This window comes from Microcaecilia unicolor, chromosome 7 (assembly GCF_901765095.1).
Source record: "Microcaecilia unicolor chromosome 7, aMicUni1.1, whole genome shotgun sequence".
NCBI lineage: Eukaryota > Metazoa > Chordata > Amphibia > Gymnophiona > Siphonopidae > Microcaecilia > Microcaecilia unicolor.
In genome coordinates, this window is record NC_044037.1 from 7,974,207 (window position 1) to 7,996,562 (window position 22,356).

The window sequence follows — 22,356 nt, forward strand, 5'->3', positions numbered from 1 at the left end:
GGCCTAGGTCAGTTCAAATCCCACTGCTGCTCCTTGTGATCTTGGGCAAGTCACTTAACCCTCCATTGCCTCAGGTACAAACTTAGATTGTGAGCCCTCCTGGGACAGAGAAATATCCAGAGTACCTGAATGTAACTCACCTTGAGCTACTACTGAAAAAGGTGTGAGCAAAATCTAAATAAATAAAGATTCTAGAATTCTAAAGAATAACAAGATTCCATGCAGAATTTCAAAGTGTAGCAACATTCCATGTAGAACCCCAAAGAGTAACAAGATTCTTTGGGCTGGAGGAGTGGCCTAGGTCAGTTCAAATCCCACTGCTGCTCCTTGTGATCTTGGGCAAGTCACTTAACCCTCCATTGCCTCAGGTACAAACCTAGATTGTGAGAAAAATATCCAGAGTACCTGAATGTAACTCACCTTGAGCTACTACTGAAAAAGGTGTGAGCAAAATCCAAAATAAAATAAATAAATATTCTTAACGCCACTTACGTGTGTAAGAGATCTCATAGAATACTAGCCTGAATGTACGAATGCTCAGTTACACCAGGCCTATGGCTGGCATAAGCGCGAGTGCTAAATGTGGCTTTTATACATGTAATTTCCTGTACTCTGGAAGTAGCCCGTTTAAATGTCGGCCACACCTATAACACATCCACACCCTCTAACAATTATGGGCTAAGTCATTTCAGCGAGTAATTACAGAATATCGGGTAGGCGCGTGACTGCCATTTACGTATATGTGTCAATGACCCGTATGAATGGCGGTATTTCATAATTTTAAGCACACAGATAGCAGCTAAATTTAGACACCCTGTTACAGAATGAGGGGGGGTTAGAGTGACATTACTTCCATTTTCATAGACTTCATACAATGGGGAAATGTTCAAACTCAACCCATAGGGAGAACGTGCTTTTTATTCACAAAGTCTGCACCAGGTCTCAAATGCAAAATGCGGGTCATTATTCAAAAGTAATTAAGACCCTCTGTGCCTAGCACCAGTTAACAACCAATTAAAATTATTTGATATACCGCTTTTCCTAATACTTAATATAGTTGTTCACAAACTAAAATCAATTAGAAAGAAACTCCAATAATATACAGGAAAGAAGAAATAAGAAAAACAGAATTCATTAAAAAAATAAAAAAAAAGTACTTAAAACCAGGGGCGTAGCTACGTGGGGCCACGGGGGCATGGGCCCCCACAGATTACGCCCTGGCCCCCTCTACATTTGACACCCCCCCCCCCCCCCCCGCCACCACATCAGCCTTTAGTGGAAACCAGTACTCACAGAGAGAAGGAGGGGCCAAGAGACTGGGATGCTGCCCAGATTCAAAGACTGAGGCCCTGAACTGCTCCTTACCAGGTGGCTCTAATACTCATTCATGACCTGTCTTGGCTCAATGTCACCGTCAAAACTTAAAAGTTTGACATTTTGGTCTGTGCTATTTTCTTTTTACTGAAATAAGAGAGAAGCTGCAAAAACTCAATATTTCTTCCTTGGCTCTGTGATATTATTTAAAGCACTTCTCAAACCGAGCTCTGCCATGTCTGTAGCAGCAAGATATAGCCTGAGGCAGGGACCTTTCCAGTCTCCTTCCCAAAGCTCATTAGCCTTATGGGGGGGGGGGGGGGGGGGTGAAGAGTGTAATTTTAGAAAGCTTTTTTCTGCATTTATATGCTGTTTATAAGTTTATCCAGCTGTTTACAAGCGTACACACATGAATTGCAAAATGATGGTACTTGCCTAAATGGACGCTTGTGTTTAGGCTTTGCCTGGAGCCGGGGTAGGCACTGTTGCAGGGTACGTACATACTTTACAGAACACGAGTACACTCAGAGGACACGCACACATTGGAGCAGGTGTTAACTGTGTATATCAGATTTTGTGAACTACAGGGACGGAGTCTGGGAGCCCATGTTGTAAAGGCATGTAGAAGCCTATGTTGCCTTTATAAAATAGACTTAAAATAGTCATCTTTTTCCACTTCACATGTAGGCGTCTGGTTAGAACATCAGGACCCACAAAGGCCTCAGTTGATTTGCTGGAGTTCTTTTTTTGGCTCACTGTACTCCAGGGGCATAGCCAGACTTCGGCGGGAGGGGGGTCCCCGAGGTGAGGGGGCACATTTTAGCGCCCCCCCCCCCCCCGCCAACTTTGACGACTGCCGCCAACCCTCCCCACCGTCGCCTACCTTTGCTGGCGGGGGACTCAAATCCCCGCCAGCCAAGGAGGTCCTCTTCTTCCCGCAAAGGCTTCGTTCTGTTTCTGACGTCGGACGTCAGACTCACATAAACAGAACGAAGCCTTGCGCCGGAAGAAGAGGACCTCGCTGGCTGATCTTCAAGGCTTCGTTCTGTTTCTGTGAGTCTGACGTCGTGCAGGACGTCAGACTCACAGAAACAGAAGGAAGCCTTGCGCCGGAAGAAGAGGACCTCGCTGGCTGATCTGCAAGGCTTCGTTCTGTTTCTGTGAGTCTGACGTCCTACACGTACAACGTGCAGGACGTCAGACTCACAGAAACAGAAGGAAGCCTTGCGCCGGAAGAAGAGGACCTCGCTGGCTGATCTGCAAGGCTTCGTTCTGTTTCTGACGTCGGACGTCAGACTCACATAAACAGAACGAAGCCTTGCGCCGGAAGAAGAGGACCTCCTCAGCTGGTGGGGATTGGGGTCCCCCGCCAGCAAATGTAGCCCACAGTGACGGCGGGGGAGGGTTAGCGGCGAGAGGGGGGGTCGAGAAGGTCGTCGGCAGGAGGGTCCAGGGCCAAACCTACGGGGGCCCAGGCCCCCCTGGCCCCACGTAGCTACGCCCCTGCTGTACTCTGTAGCAAAATCCATCTAGCGATGTCTGTGCACATGACTATGGCAATTCAGCAAGAACAGAGAAGCTGTGGCCCAGCTCTACCTTGGTGAGGTGCTGTCCTTTTTGGAGACATTCAGATGGAAGATGGAGGGGGCAAGACAGACGGCAAGGTTCCCGGGTGTCATCTGGTTCTCTTCAGCAGAAGCGATGTCACTCAGGAAATAGAGGAGAGTCTGAAGCACCTCCCGGTTCTCATCTGGCATCAACACAATGGCTGCCTGGACAGCCTGCAGCCTCTGCTCCTTTGGCACGACTGTAGGAACGAGAAGAAAGAAGGAAGAGATGCACACAGGTCAGCAGGTATTCCAGGACACACAACTGAAACACTATAACACAACCATCTTAGACTTTAGAAGCCACAACCATCTCAAAAGACAATGATCTGAATCAAGGGGATCTTCAAGACACAACAAGGACCCAGATACCAAAGTGTCACCACTAGTGATGTCTCCCCGCAGCCAGCGCCCCCACGTCCGAGGGCCAGGCCCAGCTAAATAAGAAGAACGGAGCTGGGCTTACACTGATAGATCTGAAGGAACGTGTCGGTTAGCTTGCTGGTGAAGATGGGTTCTGGAAGATCCCGGAAATACTGTTTCAGAAGATCTGCAACGTCGTACGCCGACTGCCCCTCATATTTCACGTGGTCAGGAGATGCCTCATTCATCTGACGCAAGCACTGGATACGAGACTTCACCCCAGACTTCCGGAAAATTCCAACCTAAACAGAATAAGCCAAGAGATGGATCATGTGGACAAGGAGGTACATTGGCACACTCTGAACCCTCAACGTCATAGCGTAGAATTAAAGGTGATTCAACTTTCTATGTTTTCAATTAACAGTCTGAGCCCTTCAGGTAAATATGTGATCACGTCGTTATTGTCACCATTTTGGACAGAAATAATATATCAGAATGACCTGAATGTGAGCCAAGGTTTTGTTTTCTTAAGGACAAAAAAAATCATCCACAAAAGTTACCTCATCTTATATTCCCATCAGGGTTACCAACGTTGCACCAAAAAAAAAAAGTCACCCTTCATTTCCACTCTCTGCCACCCCCCCCCCCCCCCCCAACTTCCTCGGCAGCACATCCAGTCCTGGTGCTCCATCATGGTCCACTAGCAGTTACAGCACAGTGTTATGGAGAACAGACCACGGAGTTGTTGTGCTCTCTGACCTTTGACCTATAGCGGTCCAGCCCCCTCCTGGCCTTTCCATGGGAGGCAGGAACTGGGAGCAAAGCTGCCAATTCCGCGGTTCAGCTGCACAACTGGGCGGGTTTCACACGACCGCCGCAGTTTTCTTTGAAAGCCACGGGCCACGGGATATTGGGCGGCTTTTTGCCGCCACAGCCACGGGTTGGCTGTTTTTTTTCCCATGGACCAATAGAAACCCATGGAGGCGGGCTGCAGGCTTCTTTTAAATGCCTGGGCGGCAGCAGGAACCCTTTCAGAGTCTCACACAGAGTCACTCTACCTCTTCAGTCTGCCACGTGCAGTCAGTTCAGTAAGTTCTTTTCTTCGTAGGTGGGGGATCCGTTTATGATTGTGCTTACTTTATTAATATTTATAATATAATATTTAATACAATATTCGTATTCACCTCAATAATATTCATATTGGCCTTATTAATGTTCATATTGACCTTATTAATATTTACATTAATATCGGGCTGGTTTGGGGCTGGAAAACCTTTTGCCATTTGGCAACGCTGACTGGGAGCATGGTGTGCCCTCTGGCTCAGTGTATGACCTCTAACCCTTAACAATGAGTTGCAGCCAGCGTCAAAACTGTGCTTAAGTCTGTGGATCAGTTTGACTTGAGCATCTTACATCTGCAGCACACGCTCGGACAGATGGAATGGAGAAGGACTATTTTGTTTCATGAAGCTGCAGTGTAAATCCACCCTACTACTACTACTACTTATCATTTCTATAGCGCTACTAGACGTACGCAGCGCTGTACACTTGAACATGAAGAGAAAAGTCCCTGCTCCACAGAGCTTACACCCTGCCCACACACCTTGGTGATTACTTACAATGCCCCTTTTCTAAATATGCTCAAAGAAATTAGATTTTCATGACCCCGCAGGTGATTGATGGCTCCAGACTTATCTCACATTCCCTCTGCACACTCTGCCCCCGTCCCTCCTCACCTGATCCAGACACTGGCTGCGGACGTATCTCATCGCCTGCTGGATACTCTGTGGAAGAGGCTGTCCTGTTCTTTGCATGTTGATTATCGGTGGAACGCCAAACACGTTTTTGTCCTTGTAATCTGGGACTTTGCTTCTCTTCATGAATTTGGGGACCGTCCTGCAAGGGGTGGGGTGAAATAGAGGCTCAGACAAGGTACTCTGCTCCCCACTTGTGTGCAACCCCCCCCCCCCCCCCCGTCCCCATATTTATCAAACTAAAATGCTTTCAGCCCACATGAAGCGTGCAGTCTCTTAGAGAATCATTTTGTATGGAGAAATTAGGTCTTACCTGATCATTTTCTTTACATTAGTCCTTCCCACTATTCCAAAACCTGTGAGACAGTTGAGTTCATCAACCAGAAGGTGGAGACAGAGAACTGAAAACTGAGCTGAGACATCTCTCTTGGCATCCAGTCCACTTCCCCAGTATTTATGTAGACAAGCAGGTAAGGAGAAGCTCAAAATAACACAACAACCTTAAACAACTCGCTAACCAAACACTTAACCCGATGATCAAACATGCGTGGACCTCTCTCGTTGCTGGACAACTTGTAGAGGACAAGAGATACACAGGAAGCACCATGCAAGATGACAGTCGTTATCTGACCCATTGCTTCGAACTGACTAAACATCTCAGAAACCTCGGGTGGGCCTGTGGAATAATGGGAAAGACAAATGGAAAGAAAATGATCAGGTAAGACCTAATTTCTCCTTCCATTATGTAGCTTCCCACTATTCCAGAACCTGTGGGATGTTCAAAAGCAAATCCCTAGAGTGGGTGGGATCCAGGTGCCGCTGCCCTGCGGACCGAAGCCCCAAAACTGGTTTCCAAGTACACCGCAATGTCCACCCTTTAGGTGATTGGCAAAGGTATGCAGCATTGACCACGTCGCCATCTTGCAAATATCTACTGGAGACAGTAAGGTAGTCTCTGCCCAGATGTTGCTGTATGCCTCGTAGAATGAGCCCGCAAGGCCTAAGGAGCCTGCTTCCCTGCAAGCAAATAAGCTAACATGATAGTCTCCTTCAGCCATCTAGCAATTGTGGGCTTGGAAGCCATGAGGCCAATTCTCTGTTTATCAAAAAGCACAAACAATCTGTCTGATTTGCGAAACTCATTTGTAACTTCCAGATAAACACAGACTCTATGCATATCGAGAAGCTTCAAGGAAGAATGCTGAGCCTCTTCATCCTCTCTGCAAAAGAACAGAAGCTCCACAGATTGGCTGAGATAAAATGCTGATACCACATTCGGAAGAAATGAAGAAACCGTGCCCAGGGAGACCCCTGCCTCAAAAAAGCAAAGAAAGGGATCCTGACAAAAGAAAGTCTGAAGCTCCAAAACCCTACATGTCAATGCAACAGCCACCAAGAACGCTGTCTTTAGCACTTATCTGCCGTTATGTTTCTATAAGACCTTTCAAGGCCTTCCAGAGTGGCTCAAAAGGAGGCTTCTGAAGACTCCAAAGGACTAAATTAAGGTTCCACTCTGGACATGGCATACGAAAGGGCAGCTGCAAGTGGCCCACTCCCCTCAAAAATCAAATGATATCTGGGTGAGCTACAAGAGACATCTTCTGTAGTCAGCCCCTGAAACAGGCCAAAGCCACAAACTGAACTTTTAGAATCCACTGCCAATCCTTTCTGAAGGCCTTCTTGGAGAAACGCTAGGATGTGTGCAATCTGAGCAGAGAAGGAGATTTTGTGTGCTCAGGAACATGGAACACCAGCCCTCGAACATCCTTTACACCCTCACATACACCATGGATGTGAAGCATTTCCAAGCCCAAAGCAAGATAGCAAGACTGAATCAGAAAAACCCGTGTGTCACAACCAAGCCATTTCAATGGCCAAGCCGTAAGACCAACAAGGCAATGATCCTCCATGAGCACTGGACCTTGCTTCAGTAGGCCATGTACTTGCGAAAGACGGAGAGGTCCACCATCCAGCAGTCATATCAAGTCCGTGTACCACGACCTCTGTAGCCAACCCGGGACTACGAGAATTATTCAACCCTGGTGTGATGAGATCCTTTTCAACACACAGCCTACCATGGGCCAAGAAGGGAAGACATACAATTGATGTGTCATCGGCAAGGGCTACAGTAGGGCATCGATCCCCATTGAGTCTGGTTGTTTCCAATGGCTAAAGAACTTGGGCACTTTGGCATTCCTTTTCATTACCATCAAGTCCAGAAGCGGAGAACCCCATTGGTCCACTATCAGCTGGAAACCCTAGGTGGATAGCACCCATTCTCTCAGGTCCACGGAGTGCCTGATGAGAAAGTCCGCCTCCACTTTCAAGGACCTCATGATGTGAGCTGCAGACAAGCAGAGATTTTTTTTCCCACCCAACTCATGAGGGAGGCCACCTCCACCACCATCAGACAACTGCGGGTCCTGCCTTGCTTGCTGATTTAAGCCACCGCTGTCACACTGTTGAAAGGAATGAAAGTCTATGACACTTATCTTCCACTAGATGGCAGCAAAAACCAAGTCTTTATGGACAGTAGATGTCACATAGCTGATCTCAATGTATTGATGCTGGCACGTGCCGAGAGTGAGTGGGGGGGAGGGCATATTTTATTTATTGGGCTTTATTAACCACCAAGGCAGTGTACAGCAGGACCATTTTAACATCAATCAATTTGGGCACTAGTTTTAAGCCAGCTCGACTACTGTAATCTGTTGTATGTTCAAAGCCTAGTGGTTCATTGTTTACAGACACACTGCTAAATATGGCAGCGAGATTGATCTGTCAGGCTTCAAAATGGGACAGCGTAACCCCTTGTTAAGGCAATTACAGTGGCTTCCTATTGAGGCAGGATCATTGTTAAAACTATGTGTGTGGGTTTAAAATGTTGTAAATGGGCCAGCTCTTTCGTGGTTAATGTCTTTAGTATCATTCTCTACTTTGAGAAAGGGCCTTTGAGTAGAGAGTCAGTTAAAACTTAACTTTCCCTCAATGTTAAGGGTGAAATATAAGCGAGCACACACTAAACTCATTTTCAAAGCACAAAAAGTCATAGGTTACTCCACCTCTGTTGTCTATCAAACTTCCAGTATCTGGAACTCTTGATGAAACCGAATTCAATTAGAATCTAACTATTTAAAGTTTATGAAAAAACTGAAAACTTGATTATTCACTCGGTTTTTGGAAAACTGAATTTTATTTCTTTTGTATTTTATAATAATCTAATGTGCTGGATGTTTTCGTTTGTAATTTTCTAGTCTGACTGACTGGTTTGTTTGTTTTTTTTACTGTTATCCACATTGAACTTTTAGGTAATTGCAAAATATAAATGCCAATGTAATGTACCATAAAACGTACAATTTTGTTAACATCATAACAGCACCAAAATGACCTCTATAACCTCATCAACCTATTCAGTTATGAAAGCCCACCTTCTATAACTACCCTAATCACTCCCTTCCTTCTTCTCTCTTCCCTACTTAATCTCTGCACAATACTAACTGTATCTAATATCTTGGAATGACATTAACAAAATTCCTTCTAATAAGTTCTGGGAGAAGAGGATATTTCTCTGGTAAGTGAACAAATTTTGCTTGTGCTTTCGGAATTTGAAGATTGGGGTTTAAAGGAGGAACTGTAAGTTAGTGATAGGCTGATATCCTTAATACTTTAGCAAGTTTTAAATTACGGAAAAACTCAAAAAACACTAAGATGGAGTCAGCAGTCCAGCAGCGAGAGGGGTGCTATCCAGTCTTTTGCATTGAGTGTCACATGTATGATTATCTCCCAATTGGTGAGGTGTCATATGTGTGTGCCCGATGCAAAGAGCTCCTAGCTCTCAGAGAACGTGTCCGTTCCCTTGAGGCTAGAGTAGCAGACTTGATGGAGCTGAGGGAGACAGAGAGGTACATAGAGGAGACCTACAGGGATGTTGTAGAGAAGTCCCACCTCCAGTCAGGTAGCCCCTGTGCTACCTTGGAGGAGGGAGGTCTCCTAGAAGGAGAGCATCACCCTGGTGAAGTAGGAAGTACTCCTGTAGCCAGGACCTGCCCACCAGGGGATGTATTATCCTTTCGCACCGAGGATATATCTCCAAATGTTGCCCGGGAGGGAAAGGTTAGGACAGCTGTTGTACTTGGTGATTCGATCATTAGGCATATAGATAGCTGGGTGGCTGGTGGACGTGAGGATCGCCTGGTGACTTGCCTGCCTGGTGCGAAGGTGGCGGACCTCACGTGTCACCTAGATAGGATTCTAGATAGTGCTGGGGAGGAGTCCGCTGTCTTGGTACATGTGGGTACCAATGACATAGGAAAATGTGGGAGAGAGGTTCTGGAAGCAAAATTTAGGCTCTTAGGTAGAAAGCTGAAATCCAGATCCTCCAGGGTAGCATTTTCTGAAATGCTACCTGTGCCACGCGCAGGGCCCAAGAGACAGGCAGAGCTCCAGAGTCTCAATGCGTGGATGAGACGATGGTGCAGGGAGGAGGGCTTTAGATTTGTTAGGAACTGGGCAACATTCTGGGGAAGGGGGAGCCTATTCCGAAAGGATGGGCTCCATCTTAACCAGAGTGGGACCAGGCTGCTGGCATCGGCGTTTAAGAAGGAGATAGAGCAGCTTTTAAACTAGAAATGGGGGGAAGGCCGACAGTCGCTCAAAAGAGCATGGTTCGGGATAAGGTATCTTTCAAAGATATCACCATAACAGGGAAGATAGAGTATCCTGATAGTGAGGTTGCAAAAGAGATTGTAGTAGATCGGGTATCTTTAAATAACAATAAAAATCAGACAAAAGATTGCCAATTAATACTGTCAAGTACTAAGCATGATGTACTTAGGAACAACAAACATAGTTTGAAATGTCTATATGCGAATGCCAGGAGCCTAAGAAATAAGATGGGGGAGTTAGAATATATTGCACTAAATGAAAAATTAGATATAATAGGCATCTCTGAGACCTGGTGGAAGGAGGATAACCAGTGGGACACTGTCATACCGGGGTACAAATTATATCGTAGTGATAGGGTGAATCGGATTGGTGGAGGGGTAGCATTGTATATTAACGAGAGCCTTGAATCAAATAGATTGAAAATTCTGCAGGAAGCAAAACACTCCTTGGAATCACTGTGGATTGAAATTCCATGTGCAAAGGGGAAAAGGATAGTGATAGGAGTGTACTACCGTCCGCCTGGCCAGGACGAACAGACGGATGCGGAAATGTTAAAGGAAATCAGGGACGCAAACAAACTGGGCAACACAATAATAATGGGGGATTTCAATTACCCGCATATAGACTGGGGTAATGTAACATCTGTACACGCAAGGGACATAAGATTTCTTGATGAAATCAAGGACAGCTTCATGGAACAGCTAGTTCAGGAGCCGACAAGAGAAGGAAAAATACTAGACTTAGTCCTTAGTGGTGCTCATGATCTAGTGCAGGGGGGTAACGATACGAGGGCCGCTTGATAACAGTGATCATAATATGATCGGTTTTGATATTGGCATTGAAGGAAGTGAAACTAGGAAATCAAGTACGCTAGCGTTTAACTATAGAAAAGGTGATTACGACAAAATGAGAAAAATGGTGAAAAAAAGACTGAAAGGAGCAGCTCGCAGAGTAAAAAAACTTGCATCAGGCGTGGATGCTGTTTAAAAACGCCATCCTGGAGGTTCAGGACAAATATATTCCACGTATTAGAAAAAAGGGAAAAAAGACTAAACGTCAGCCGGCGTGGCTAAACAGTAAGATAAAGGAAATCATTAGAGCCAAAAAACAATCCTTCAGAAAGTGGAGAAGAGAACCAACTGAAAGTAACAGGATAGATCATAAGGAATGCCAAGCCAAATGCAAAGCGGAGATAAGGAGGGCAAAAAAGGACTTTGAGAAGAAATTAGCGTTGGAAGCAAAAATACATAGTAAAAACTTTTTTAGATACATTAAAAGCAGGAAACCGGCCAAAGAGTCGGTTGGGCCGCTGGACGAAAATGGTGTTAAAGGGGCGATCAAGGAGGACAAAGCCGTAGCGTAGAAATTAAACGAATTCTTTGCTTCGGTCTTCACCGAGGAGGATTTGGGGGGGACACCGGTGCCGGAAAGAATATTTGAAGCGGGGGAATCGGAGAAACTAAACAAATTCTCTGTAACCTTGGAGGATGTAATGGGTCAGTTCAGCAAGCTGAAGAGTAGTAAATCACCGGGACCTGATGGTATTCATCCCAGAGTATTAATAGAACTAAAAAATGAACTTGCGGAGCTACTGTTAGAAATATGCAATCTGTCCCTAAAATCGAGTGTAATACCGGAAGACTGGAGGGTAGCCAATGTTACTCCGATTTTTAAGAAGGGTTCCAGAGGAGATCCGGGAAATTATAGACCGGTGAGTCTGACGTCGGTGCCGGGCAAGATGGTGGAGGCTATTATTAAGAATAAAATTGCAGAGCATATACAAAAACATGGACTGATGAGACAAAGTCAGCACGGATTTAGTGAAGGGAAGTCTTGCCTCACCAATCTAATGCATTTTTTTGAGGGGGTAAGCAAACATGTGGACAATGGGGAGCCGGTTGATATTGTATATCTGGATTTTCAGAAGGCGTTTGACAAAGTGCCGCACGAAAGACTCCTGAAGAAATTGCAGAGTCATGGAATCGGAGGTAGGGTATTATTATGGATTAAGAACTGGTTGAAAGATAGGAAGCAGAGAGTAGGATTGCGTGGCCAGTATTCTCAGTGGAGGAGGGTAGTTAGTGGGGTCCCGCAGGGGTCTGTGCTGGGTCCGTTGCTTTTTAATGTATTTATAAATGACCTAGAGATGGGAATAACTAGTGAGGTAATTAAATTCGCCGATGACACAAAATTATTCAGGGTCGTCAAGTCGCAGGAGGAATGTGAACGATTACAGGAGGACCTTGCGAGACTGGGAGAATGGGCGTGCAAGTGGCAGATGAAGTTCAATGTTGACAAGTGCAAAGTGATGCATGTGGGTAAGAGGAACCCGAATTATAGCTACGTCTTGCAAGGTTCCGCGTTAGGAGTTACGGATCAAGAAAGGGATCTGGGTGTCGTCGTCGATGATACGCTGAAACCTTCTGCTCAGTGTGCTGCTGCGGCTAGGAAAGCGAATAGAATGTTGGGTGTTATTAAGAAGGGTATGGAGTCCAGGTGTGCGGATGTTATAATGCCGTTGTATCGCTCCATGGTGCGACCGCACCTGGAGTATTGTGTTCAGTACTGGTCTCCGTATCTCAAAAAAGATATAGTAGAATTGGAAAAGGTACAGCGAAGGGCGACGAAAATGATAGTGGGGATGGGACGACTTTCCTATGAAGAGAGGCTGAGAAGGCTAGGGCTTTTCAGCTTGGAGAAGAGACGGCTGAGGGGAGATATGATAGAAGTGTATAAAATAATGAGTGGAATGGATCGGGTGGATGTGAAGCGACTGTTCACGCTATCCAAAAATACTAGGACTAGAGGGCATGAGTTGAAGCTACAGTGTGGTAAATTTAAAACGAATCGGAGAAAATTTTTCTTCACCCAACGTGTAATTAGACTCTGGAATTCGTTGCCGGAGAACGTGGTACGGGCGGTTAGCTTGACGGAGTTTAAAAAGGGGTTAGATAGATTCCTAAAGGACAAGTCCATAGACCGCTATTAAATGGACTGGAAAAATTCCTCATTTTTAGGTACAACTTGTCTGGAATGTTTTTACGTTTGGGGAGCGTGCCAGGTGCCCTTGACCTGGATTGGCCACTGTCGGTGACAGGATGCTGGGCTAGATGGACCTTTGGTCTTTCCCAGTATGGCACTACTTATGTACTTATGTACTTATGTACTTATGTAAGCCACATTGAACCTGCAAATAGGTGGGAAAATGTGGGATACAAATGCAATAAATAATAATAATGACCAAATCTAAACATAAATACAGTAAATGAGGTAAACTTGGAAATATGTCAGTACAATACAAATATCATAATACACAGCATAGAAGAACATTCAAATAACAGACATAAAACAGTGTCAGCATAATACCAACGAAACACTAATAAGCAACACAATAGAACAATAAAACCACAACAAAGAAAATGTTCCACTCAATGTGGAAACTGAAACGCTTGAAACAATTCTTTCCGTGGGAAACATTTCGCAACCTGGTACAATCAATGGTACTAAGCCACTTAGACTACTGCAATGGAATTTACGCGGGATGCAAGGAACAGACCTTAAAGAAGCTTCAGACCGCTCAGAACACGGCAGCTAGGCTTATATTTTGAAAAACGTGATATGAACGTGCAAAACCCTTCCACGAAAACTACACTGGCTCCCAATCAAAGAACGCATTGCCTTCAAAATCTGCTCCCTGGTTCGCAAAATTATCTATGGTGAAGCCCCAGGATACATGACAGACTTGACCGACTTACCAACTAGAAACACATCAGAATCAACACGAACCTACTTAAATCTGCACTACCCAAGCTGCAAAGGACTCAAATACAAATCAACTTATGCATCCAATTTCTCCTACATAAGCACACAACTGTGGAACGCATTACCAAAAGCCTTGAAAAGTACGTACGACCACCTAAACTTCTGGAAATCACTACAAACTTACCTGTTTAAAAAGGCATACCCTACCGATCCAACATAAATGCCTAATCTCTGCAACACAACAAAACTAAAGCACGTAATGGACATAACACAACTCTTCTGTTCTCCGATTCCCTAATGCGGCTGTGCCACATAAACTTGATCTTACCACAACATCACCCTGTATTTGTTCACACCGGAGCCTGCAAAGGCCTCTCAGGTACTATGTAAGCCACAATGAACCTACAAATAGGTGGGAAAATGTTGGATCAGTGGCGTACCAAGGGGGGGGGGGGGCAGTCCACCCTGGGTGCACGCCGCTGGGGGGGTGCCGCAGCACGTGCCTGTCTGCTCCCAGTTCGCTACGCTCGCTAAATTCTCTCGTTCGCTGCAGCTCCCTCCTTCTGCCCCGGAACAGGTTACTTCCTGTTCCGGGGCAGGGGCAGAGGGCGGGAGCTGCAGCAAACGAGAGAATTTAGTGAGTGTAGCGAACTGGGAGCAGACAGGCGCGCGCTGCGGCACCCCCCCCCCCCCCAGCAGCGTGCACCAGGGGGTGGCTAAACTAAAGGTATAGAAGAAAGTGGGATGTTTGACCACGGCAAAACAAAACCCGGAGAGATGGATCTTAAAAATACTTGTTTCTTGATGAAAAAAAGGACTCGACACAACCGTTGTGTTTCGACCATTAGGCCTGCATCAGGAGTCTACAAAACACACACATATACAAATAAACATTGAATGAAAATTAAAATTAAATGGAAATTATATAAAAGCAAACCTTATATAGATAAAAATTCAAAATCAAATACCAGAGTATTAAAGGCATCTCTCCAGGTTTTGTTTTGCCGTGGTCAAACATCCCACTTTCTTCTATACCTGTGTTCTCCCGTGGGGCGTTCGAATTCTCCGCTTGACTGCGGATTTTTTTTGGCTAAACTAAAGGCAATTTCTTTTGTACAATTAAACAAGATATGAGGAACTGATCTAAGTTACAGGGTGTGAATGACGCTAGTACAGAAGCAGGGTGCATATACTCAGTGTAGCTCACATTCCCCCACCTCCACCTTACACACATCTTTCTATTCTTCCTCGGTGCATCAGTTTTAGTCCTACAGAACATCACGTACCCAGTGAACACCGAGGATATGACACACAGACTGCCCTGAACTGGTGAACAGCCAGATTCAGATTAAGGGGGGGGGGGGGGGGGGGGGGACACCCTACAATGTGGTACCAACACCGAGGTATCAAGTATACAAGTAACTGCCAATATTCTGGTTACAAGCTGTTCTATAAAAAGGGGTCCAATGCAAGGGGGCAGTTCGAAGATGGGTGAACACATGGGTGAAATCCGGGCAGACCTTGGGCGGCGCAAGTTACACGTGCAAATTATAATTGAAGTGCATTTTTTACCAATTTAAGAACGAGTATTTACACCATCTCTATGGCTGGTATCAGTGCTCATGTCTACACTATAGGCGTGTATTTCACTATTGCACTAGGCATTCTATAGAGGACAGTTACAATATAGAAGAGACACTTTCTAGACCCTAAATACAGGAACACTGTTAGAGAAGTGATTTCCGGGAGTAACTAAGTCACTTCCTCTCCATGCAATAATTACAGTGATGCTCTGCATTATAATCTCAGTGACACCCCTTGCACGCACTCAGTATAGTGATGCTCTGCACTATAATCCCACAGTGACACCCCTTATTACAGTGATGCTCCGAACTATAATCCCAGGGTGACACTCCTTGCACGTACTTATTACAGTGATGCTCTACACTATATCCCAGGACGACACCCCTTGCACGCACTCAGTATAGTGATGCTCTGCACTATAATCCCAGGGTGACACTCTTTGCACATACTTATTACAGTGATATGCTGCACTATAACCCCACAGTGACACCCCTTAAACATAGTCATTACAGTGATGCTCTGCACTATAATCCCAGGACGACACCCCTTGCACGTAGTCATTACAGTGATGCTCTGCACTATAATCCCAGGGCGACACTCCTTGCACATACTTATTACAGTGATATGCTGCACTATAATCCCACAGTGACATCCCTTGCACGTACTTATTACAGTGATGCTCTACACTATATCCCAGGACGACACCCCTTGCACGTAGTCATTACAGTGATGCTCTGCACTATAATCCCAGGGTGACACTCCTTGCACATACTTATTACAGTGATGCTCTACACTATATCCCAGGACGACACCCCTTCCACGTAGTCATTACAGTGATATGCTGCACTACAATCCCATAGCGACACCCCTTAAACATAGTTATTACAGTGATACTGTGCATCTGCGGAGGGAAATGGAGCTGCCCACTGCCTGGTACTCACCATGCCCAGCCCTGCTTGTTGGGGACAGGATATTTCTCCATGATGGCTGTCAGGCGGAGCAAGGAGAATTTCTGTAGCAGGTTCAGCTGTGCCGATGACTGCCTGTTGATCTCCAGGGAGGCAGCGTTCAGACTGGGCTGGTGAGAGTTCTGGAAGCTGTGCCAGCGGAGCTTTCTGCGAAATGGACAGGACAGGACATTTCACTGCAGGCCTGAAGAAACAAAACTATTTGAAAATGACAACTTAGCCAGGCTAGGAAAGTCATGGTAAATTTTCTACACAGTAAAATGCCCTGCAGACTCTGCTGGAACCCAGTAAACGCTGTTTGGGTTCCAGTAACACAGGCACAGACCTACAGGGTCCCCAAATCTCGCAGCTTTGGGACAGCAGGGAGGATGCAAATGAAGCGTGGCACGATTTTGTGCAAAACCGTGGGCCACCTGTGCCAAATGAATTTTACGCACAAAGACTCGTGCTGACGTGAGGGTACAGCTCATTTCAGTCCCACAAAAATGAAGGCGAAAGGTAGAAGGATGCTCGAGTGCACAGGGAGAGGAATGGCCAGTAGGAAAAAGGAGGTGATTTATTACATTTATATCCCACATTTTCCCACCTATTTGCAGGCTCACTGTGGCTTACAAAGTACAGTAATGGCGTTTGCCACTTCGGTGGATAACAAATACAAGATTATGTTGTGGTCAAGTGAGGTAGAAGTGAATCAGGTGTGGTTATCCCACACCAGGGTACAATAAGGTTGTGTACTGGGGGAGTTACATAGATGACTTTTTTGTTACGGAATACTACTGGCTGAGTTACTCCAATTTGTGGAAGAACTTAATGGATGTTATCCTACCATCAAGTTTGACTGTAATTTCTATTATGAACATTTTATTTTTATTTTATTTTTGTTACATTTGTACCCTGCGCTTTCCCACTCATGGCAGGCTCAATGCGGCTTACATGGGGCAATGGAGGGTTAAGTGACTTGCCCAGAGTCACAAGCAGCTGCCTGTGCCTTAAGTGGGAATCGAACTCAGTTCCCCAGGACCAAAGTCCACCACCCTAACCACTAAGCCACTCCTCCACGGTTGCTACTATTTCAAATTCCACTAGCAACATTCCATGTAGAAGTCGGCCCTTGCAGATCACCAATGTGGCCGCGCAGGCTTCTGCTTCTGTGAGTCTGACGTCCTGCACGTACGTGCAGGACGTCAGACTCACAGAAACAGAAGCCTGCGCAGCCTTCTACATGGAATGTTGCTAGTGGAATAGCAACATTCCATGTAGAATCTCCAATAGTAGCAACAGAACCTCAATAGTAGCAACATTCTATGTAGAATCTCCAATAGTAGCAACATTCCATGTAGAATCTCCAATAGTAGCAACGTTCCATGTAGAATCTCCAATAGTATCTATTTTATTTTTGTTACATTTGTACCCTGCGCTTTCCCACTCATGGCAGGCTCAATGCGGCTTACATGGGGCAATGGAGGGTTAAGTGACTTGCCCAGAGTCACAAGGAGCTGCCTGTGCCTGAAGTGGGGGAATCGAACTCAGTTCCTCAGGACCAAAGTCCACCACCCTAACCACTAGGCCACTCCTCCACTCAACATTTCAATTTTCAAGATGTGTGGATTAAAGAAGAAGGCAGTTATCTGAGCTCGGACGTTTATTCCAAACCCACAGATAGAAATTATTTTTTAGCATATAAAAGTATGCATCTGGTTCATCTTAACAGTTGTCCCTTTTCACAATTTTTAAGATATAGGAGAATCAGTGGCACTACCCAACAATACAATCAATCTTCTGAGAAGGTGAAAGTTAAATTTTGGGAAAAGTGATACCTGGAGAAATTAATTTAAGAAAGAGCATTATATAACAAATCGAGATCTTCTTTTGGAACCTAGGGTTAGAAAGAAATCTGAGGTTTTTCCTTGTATTTTGAGCTTTACCAAACAGTCGTCGACTATAACTTCAATTATATAAAAAAATAAACAATTTTAGCCCCTTGGTTTATCTTGGTTTGGGAGAATAGCCACAGTGAAAATGAATATATTACTGCGATTACTGTATCTTTTCCAGGCTTTGCCACTCCCTATTAGTGACCATGTGCTTCACTCCCTGCAGAAACGATTAGAGAAGTTGATCTGGAAAGAAGGCAAATCTAGAATCCACCCCTCCATAATGTATACAGACCGTAAGACCAAAGGTGGTTTAGGGATCCCTAAAGTGGACTTATATCATAGAGCGGCTCAGGTTAAATCCGCAGTGGAATGGTTTCAAGAAGCCCCTCACAAACTTTGGGTAAAGATGGAACAATATATACTACATAGCCCTTTGAAATTAGGCCACTTACTCTGGTTGCCGCCTAACATCGTCGCTTGGGGGAGGAGGTGAGCCCGATCATTGAGTTCACTTTGTCATGCTGGGATAAAATGGAACACTTAAAACGAATCTATTGCTCCCGGTTATCACCTATTGTTTGTAATTTAGCATTCCCATTAGGCTGCACACGCTCAGTTTTCACTAGATGGAAAAAGCAAGGGTTAGATCTATGGGGGCAATTGATTAATAAAGATACCTTCATATCATTCTAGGAATTGGCAGATACATACAGGTTACTCTCTACAGATCAATATGCCTACACTCAATTGATTCATTTTTTGTCATCAGAAGGCAGACGTGCCTATTTAATGGGTGACGTGACCTTTTTAGAAGAACTCTGTGTTCGAGAGCAAGGGACATGTGGCCTTATTACTTTGATCTATGGGCACTTGCGAGATAACATGTGTGTTAGCCATAAGCACAGGGTGCTGTGGGAGAAAGAATTAGGGGTCAGTTACTCAGCTGAGGAGTGGCAGAGAATGGAGAGGCGTTCCGTACGCATTTCTCCAGCTGTTAATGTTCAAGAAAATTTAACAAAAGTACTATACCGTTGGTATCTAACCCCGGTAAGGTTAAATCATATGTTTGGAACAGCTTCCCCGACTTGTTGGCGTAGATGTGGCCAGCGTGGTACATTGGGCCATATTTGGTGGACATGTTACAAAGTAAAAGCCTTCTGGAAAGCTGTCCAAGCCCGGATTAGATACTGGGTGGGAGTTGAGATACCATATGACCCTGCTGTATTTCTGTTTCATAAAACTATCTTGGGGGTAAATGACTTTGGTCAACTGTTAATCAAACATTGCTTATGTGCGGGAAGATTGCTTATTGCTCACTCATGGAAGCAAAAAAAATAGCCCGTCTGTTGTCTAATGGATGACCCTATTGCGGAACATTGCAGAGAGAGAAAGACTGATGGCAAAAGAGAGACACCAGTTGTCGAAATGGACTAAGATCTGGGAACCTTTGGATATACCGAAGACGTAAATGAGCTATAGAGAAACATTTGATATGTTGTATCACTGTTGTTACCTTAGACACTGTAAGGGGAAGGGGGATTTGGAGGGTATTTTGACCAATAACGTGGAAATGTTTTGTTGCAGTTTGTTTAGGGGGAAGAAGGGGGGAAAAATATGTAAAACACCAAGAATATTGAATGTTTTATTACTCAATGAATGAGTATTGAAGAAACAAGTTCCAGGTTTTGCAGTATGTACTAAAGCCTGGAAGTTCACTGTTGTGCCTGTATTTACATTTTGTCTTATTTATTCAATAAAGATTCTTGTTTAAATAAAAAAAAAAATAAACAATTTTACAAACACATACAGTATTTAAGAAACAAACATTAATGGTTTCTTATGCTTGCAATTGTAATCTGCAGGATAAATTGAGCAAGTTGAACGTTTGGTCGATTCAAAGGAAATGTGGGCATTGTTTTATACGTTCAGTTACGTTGGAGAGTTCTGCACTGACATGGCAAGGAGGACATGAAGAATTTAAATTGAAACATCAAACCACATACGACTGATGATAACCCTGTGTAAGACTTTGGTGAGACTTCATTTAGAGTATCATGTACAATTCTGGAGACGTAGCTTCAACAAGATATGAATAGGATGGAGTCGGTCCAGAGGACGACTAGTAAAATGGTTAGTGTTTTTCGTCATAAAGCATATGGGGACAGAGGTAAAGATCTCAATATGTATAATTTGGAAGAAAGGTGGGAGAGCAGAGATATGACAAGACACATTTAAATACCCCTGGCAGTACATAAGTGGAATCCTGTTTAGAAGGAATGGATCTACGGAATCCTAGCGGAGATTGGATGGCAACGCCGGTAATTGGAGAGTAAAACCAGTGCTGGGCAGACTTCTACGGTTTGTGCCCTGAGAATGGCAAGGACAAAGAAAACTCGGGTATAAAGTATCACATACCATGTAAAATGAGCTTATCTTGTTGGGCAGACTGGATGGACCGTACATGTCTTTATCTGCTGTCATTTACTATGTTACTATATGTTACTATGTTACTCTTTGGGGTTCTACATGTTGCTACTAACTGGGATTCCGGAATCCTGTAACTCTTAGGGTTCCAGAATCTTCAGAACTTAGTACAAGAACAGCGCTGGGCAGACTTCCACGGTCTGTGCCCTGAGAATGGCAAGGACAAACCAAACTCGTGTATAAAGTATCACATACCATGTAAAATGAGTTTATCTTGTTGGGCAGACTGGATGGACAGTACAGGCCTTTATCTGCCATCATTTACTATGTTACTACTGTTACTCTTTGGGGTTCTACATGGAATGTTGCTACTAATTGGGATTCCGGAATCTTGTAACTCTTTAGGATTCCAGAATCTTTAGAACTTTTAGTCCAAGAATAGTGCTGGGCAGACTTCTACGGTCTGTGCCCTGAGAATGACAAGGACAAATCAAACTAGGGTATAAAGTATCACATTCCATGTAAAATGAGTTTATCTTGTTGGGCAGACTGGATGGACCGTTCAGGTCTTTATCTGCCGTCATTTACTATGTTATCTGCAAAGGAGGCGAGTCTCTTTCAGTTGAAAGGAAGCTCTGGAACGAAGGGGCATAGGATAAAGGTGAAAGGGGACAGACTCAGGAGTAACCTGAGGAAATACTTGTTCACAGAATGGGTGGTGAATTTGTGGAACAGCCTCTTGGTAGAAGTGGTGGAGATGAAAACAGTATCCGAATTCAAGAGAGCTTCGGACCAGCACATAGGATCTCTAAGGGAGTAATAGAGTAGAGGGCACGGATGGGCAGACTGGACAGGCCTCATGGTCTTTATCTGCATTTCTTTTTCTCTGTTTCTGTGAGCTATTAAAGGCAGATGAAGAGACACTTACAAAAGACCCAAAGGCCGAGCGCAGAATTTTCTGACGCTGGCGCTTTAACACTAGATCTGAGGAGAGTATAAGGTTAGCTTCTTCTTCTGAAGTCAGTGTTAGTGAGGGTTTCATGCCTGTTTCTTCTCTTCACTACAAGCATACAGGACCCCAGGGGCGTAGCCAGACCTCACGGTGGGAGGAGCCACATTTTGAGTGCCGTCCTGCCACCTCCTCCCCTTGCCTCCCCACTGCTTCACCTCGCCTACTCGCCCACCCACCGCCTCGCCTCACTCCCTCACAAAAAAATACCTTTGCTGGTGGGGGGGTCCCCAACCCCCGCTAGCCGAAGCCTTCTTCAGCGCCGGTCTCTGGTGCACCCGCGTTCGATGCCTGCTCCCTGCTCTTCTTTCTTCTTGCTCCTCCTGTGCACGCTGACTGCGCCAGAGACCGGCACCGAAGAAGGCTTCGGCTAGCGGGGGTTGGGGACTCCCCCACCAGCAAAGGTATTTGTTTGTGAGGGAGTGAGGCGAGGCGGTGGGTGGGCAAGTAGGCGAGGTGAAGCAGTGGAAAGGCAAGGGGAGGAGGTGGCAGGATGGCACTCAAAATGTGCCCCCCAACCTCGGGCTCTGGCCCCCTCTCACCGTGAGGTCTGGCTACGCCCCTGGGGTCCTGTATGCTTGTAGTGAAGAGAAGAAACAGGCATGAAACCTTCACTAACACTGACGTCAGAAGAAAAAGCTAACCTTATACTCTCCTCAGATCTAGTGTTAAAGCGTCAGAAAATATCCTGCAATAGACGCCCTGGTGGTTGTCGCTCCACTTCACCTCAAGCTTTATACCCACATGAAGCGGAGTGCTAATCTATAACAGAAAATATGATTTCAGACACAGACGTTATCAGTGTTAGAAAGACATCCCCCGCCATTGTCCATTCCAGACTCCCAGCAAGGAAGCCAAGAGAAAAAAAAGGAGCTATTACAGAAGCTGTAATCCAAATGCTGCAGAAATTAGGTCTTACCTGATCATTTTCTTTCCAATAGTCCTTCCTACTATTCCACAATCTGTGGAATAGTTGTGTCCTTCAACCAGCAGGTGGAGACAGAGAACTAAAAACTGAGCTGTGTCCAT

The 22,356-nt window shown here is 45.1% G+C and overlaps 1 protein-coding gene across 1 annotated transcript in view; it reads right to left on the reverse strand.

Moving 5' to 3' along the window:
• The window catches only part of STARD8 (StAR related lipid transfer domain containing 8), a 204,996-nt gene that overhangs the window by 10,709 nt on the left and 171,931 nt on the right, over positions 1-22,356 (reverse strand). The window contains exons 7-10 of the mRNA XM_030208740.1: positions 15,991-16,164; positions 5,021-5,180; positions 3,388-3,586; positions 2,911-3,121 (exon numbers count right to left, since the gene is read on the reverse strand). Of these exons, the coding sequence (XP_030064600.1) occupies positions 2,911-3,121; positions 3,388-3,586; positions 5,021-5,180; positions 15,991-16,164 (744 nt within the window). The remainder of the gene's footprint in view (positions 1-2,910; positions 3,122-3,387; positions 3,587-5,020; positions 5,181-15,990; positions 16,165-22,356) is intronic.